Consider the following 2,454-nt stretch of genomic DNA (forward strand, 5'->3'; position numbering starts at 1 on the left):
AGAGCTCTGTTAAAGCCAATAATGTCTACGGTAGCATGAGCCTAGAGGTACACTCACAAGCAACCTCTCGTAACTCCCTCATTCTAAAAAAAGAGTAATTTTTGCAAGGAGAATGGTGATGTGCCAAAACTTGATAAGCAAAAAATGAGGTATTCTTTCATCCACATTGTTTTATACATTCTTCCCCTAATTTGCTTATTTTTCTCATCAATTATTATATAACTTGTCTGCCCATTGTTGTACTTGTTTTGGCTCCTCCTAAAAAATTAAGGTGTGATGAATATTAGGATGAGGGGCTCTTGTAAGCAAGAAAATACCCTATAAGGTCATTATTAAAAGATATTTTAAAATCAAATTACCCCAATGGTGGGTGGGCCCACTTATTTGAGATTAATTCTCAATCATGTTGTGGTCCATGTTAGGCTTGTCTCTACACGAGGCAAAATCAGCAAAGTCCAAAATATTTTTTGTGATAGGAGAGTGTGCTACTTGATGTTGCTAGCCCAAAATGGACCCTTCTTCCTTCAAGTATTTCTCTTGTGGGGTTACACTTGGAAATCCTTGCCACTCATGGTTAATATACACAAGATATTCCTTGTTACAAAAAGACAAACCAACTCCCAACCCCCCCTTTCCCCCCCAAAAAACACACACACACACACACACCTCCAAAAGGAAAAAAAACACACACGGAGGAGGAGAAGAAAAAACCTCAAAGCAAAACGTCCAATTCGATGGGGAAGGAAGACAAGTGAATAGCCTTTATTTACTTTACTGATATTGTACATGTGTGACTCACTATAACTTATAGTCTCATGTGCCAAGGCCATATCCTAAGTTCCAATCGCTTTGCCTATGTGTAGTAATGGCAATCTATGTAATGCCAACTCGAGTGCTCTTGCACATGGGCACATAGCTTCATTAGCTAAAGGCACCCATCTCTGTGTTTTTGCTTTTGCACAGTTCCAGACATAGAGTGTCTATGAAACACAAGGGCCATAGGAGCCAACCATAATCTCCAAGAGTGGCACGTTTGAACCTATTACCTCCCTACAATTGTAAGCTTAGGTTAGCTCAAGGATTTTAAAAGAATCCAACAAAAAAAGTGCACAGGTTGTGCATCTATTATATTATTGCCCCAAAAAAATCATTGTGATATTATAATGATCCGAGATCACCTCTCATTTATTACCCCTCTTGTCCTTACCAAATACTTAATTATCAAATTGCATGCAGGTTTCTATGGAAGCTCCCACAGTGAATAGTGCACACCTGTCCCCTACTGAGATTGTATGTATTTGTGTAAACTTGCTTTCTGCTTTTGTATTTTCAATCTCTCATGCCAAAACTTTGCTTCCTGCATTTTTGCTCCATGTTATTCGGTCCTGTAAATATTCAACCAGTAAGTATACCGATGGTTTTCGGCTGTGATTAACTCTAATCTGGGCTGTGATTCGCTCTGATTATGCTCTATTGTTGCTGCTTATATCAGCTTAATTATGGCCTTTGCTTGCGTATATCAGCACTGCAATCATGATTTCCGTTTGTAATCAATCATTGCAGAGCATAATTATGTCTGCAGCGTTATCAGCATAATTTTGGGTTTTGGACTCTTCAGCATAGGCGTGATTAATAGGCGCTGCTAGACTGGTAATTAGTTCGCGGGCAGTTTAACAAGGTTTTCCCAATGAGTTTCTACTCTAATCCTTGCCTGTTTCTAATCCTAATTTTAATTAGCAACATTAAACCTTTAATAAGTTCGCCCATAAAGATGATTGTTTCAGCATTTCTTTCATCAACATCAGCCAACTCTCTAGTAAGTTCACCCGATTGCCGAAGTCATTTACGCTCAAATGGTACACGTGAATGACATTTATTCTGATGGCGCTCGCTTATATTGCTTATTCACATAGCTTACTGCCTAATCATGGACCTTTCTGCTTAATCATGGAACTTTTTGCCGCAAATTCTTATCAATTTTGCCGTGATTTCGTTTGGGTGGTTTGTTTGGTTACACAAAATGTTTACTACTATTTCTCCACTACGATTTGAGCATGGGGAATGCTCTTTGATGTACAGGTCTGGTTAGCATGCCAATTGTGTTTAGATCCTACTTACTCTATCTGAGCCACTACTGAGCTGAAATCACAAAAGAAGAACTTAATCAATGACCCTCTCTCTGTCTCTCCCTCTATGTGCATATATATATATGTGTGTGTGTTATACTAACTTATTTATATGTTATATAACACACACATATATATAATCTAAAGTCCATATGTGTAAGAATATAAATATATTTATTTATGTGTGTGCATACACATATGTATGTTTATACTAATTTATATGTTTTATAACACACATATATATAATATAAAGTCCATATGTATAAGAATATAAATATATTTATTTGTGGAGGTAAACAAAATACATACATCATATATGCATGTATGC

At 37.0% G+C, this 2,454-nt stretch overlaps 1 protein-coding gene across 11 annotated transcripts in view; it reads left to right on the forward strand.

The window, feature by feature from the left end:
* Positions 1-807: 807 nt before the first annotated feature.
* LOC147638442 (uncharacterized) overlaps positions 808-2,454 on the forward strand; it is a 184,067-nt gene continuing 182,420 nt past the window's right edge. For 3 of the 11 annotated variants that reach the window (XR_015265885.1, XM_086798361.1, XM_086798363.1), the window contains exon 1: positions 1,313-1,402. Coding sequence is in view for 10 of the 11 variants with exons in the window: in XM_086798361.1 (XP_086654487.1) it covers positions 1,340-1,402 (63 nt within the window). In the remaining variant the exon portion in view is untranslated. Of the gene's footprint in view, positions 1,291-1,312; positions 1,403-2,454 lie in introns of those variants that run through there. The other 8 variants (XM_086798365.1, XM_086798369.1, XM_086798366.1 and 5 more) reach the window with 4 other exon arrangements.

Source organism: Cibotium barometz, chromosome 5 (assembly GCF_041138505.1).
Source record: "Cibotium barometz isolate CiBa-2024 chromosome 5, ASM4113850v1, whole genome shotgun sequence".
NCBI lineage: Eukaryota > Viridiplantae > Streptophyta > Polypodiopsida > Cyatheales > Cibotiaceae > Cibotium > Cibotium barometz.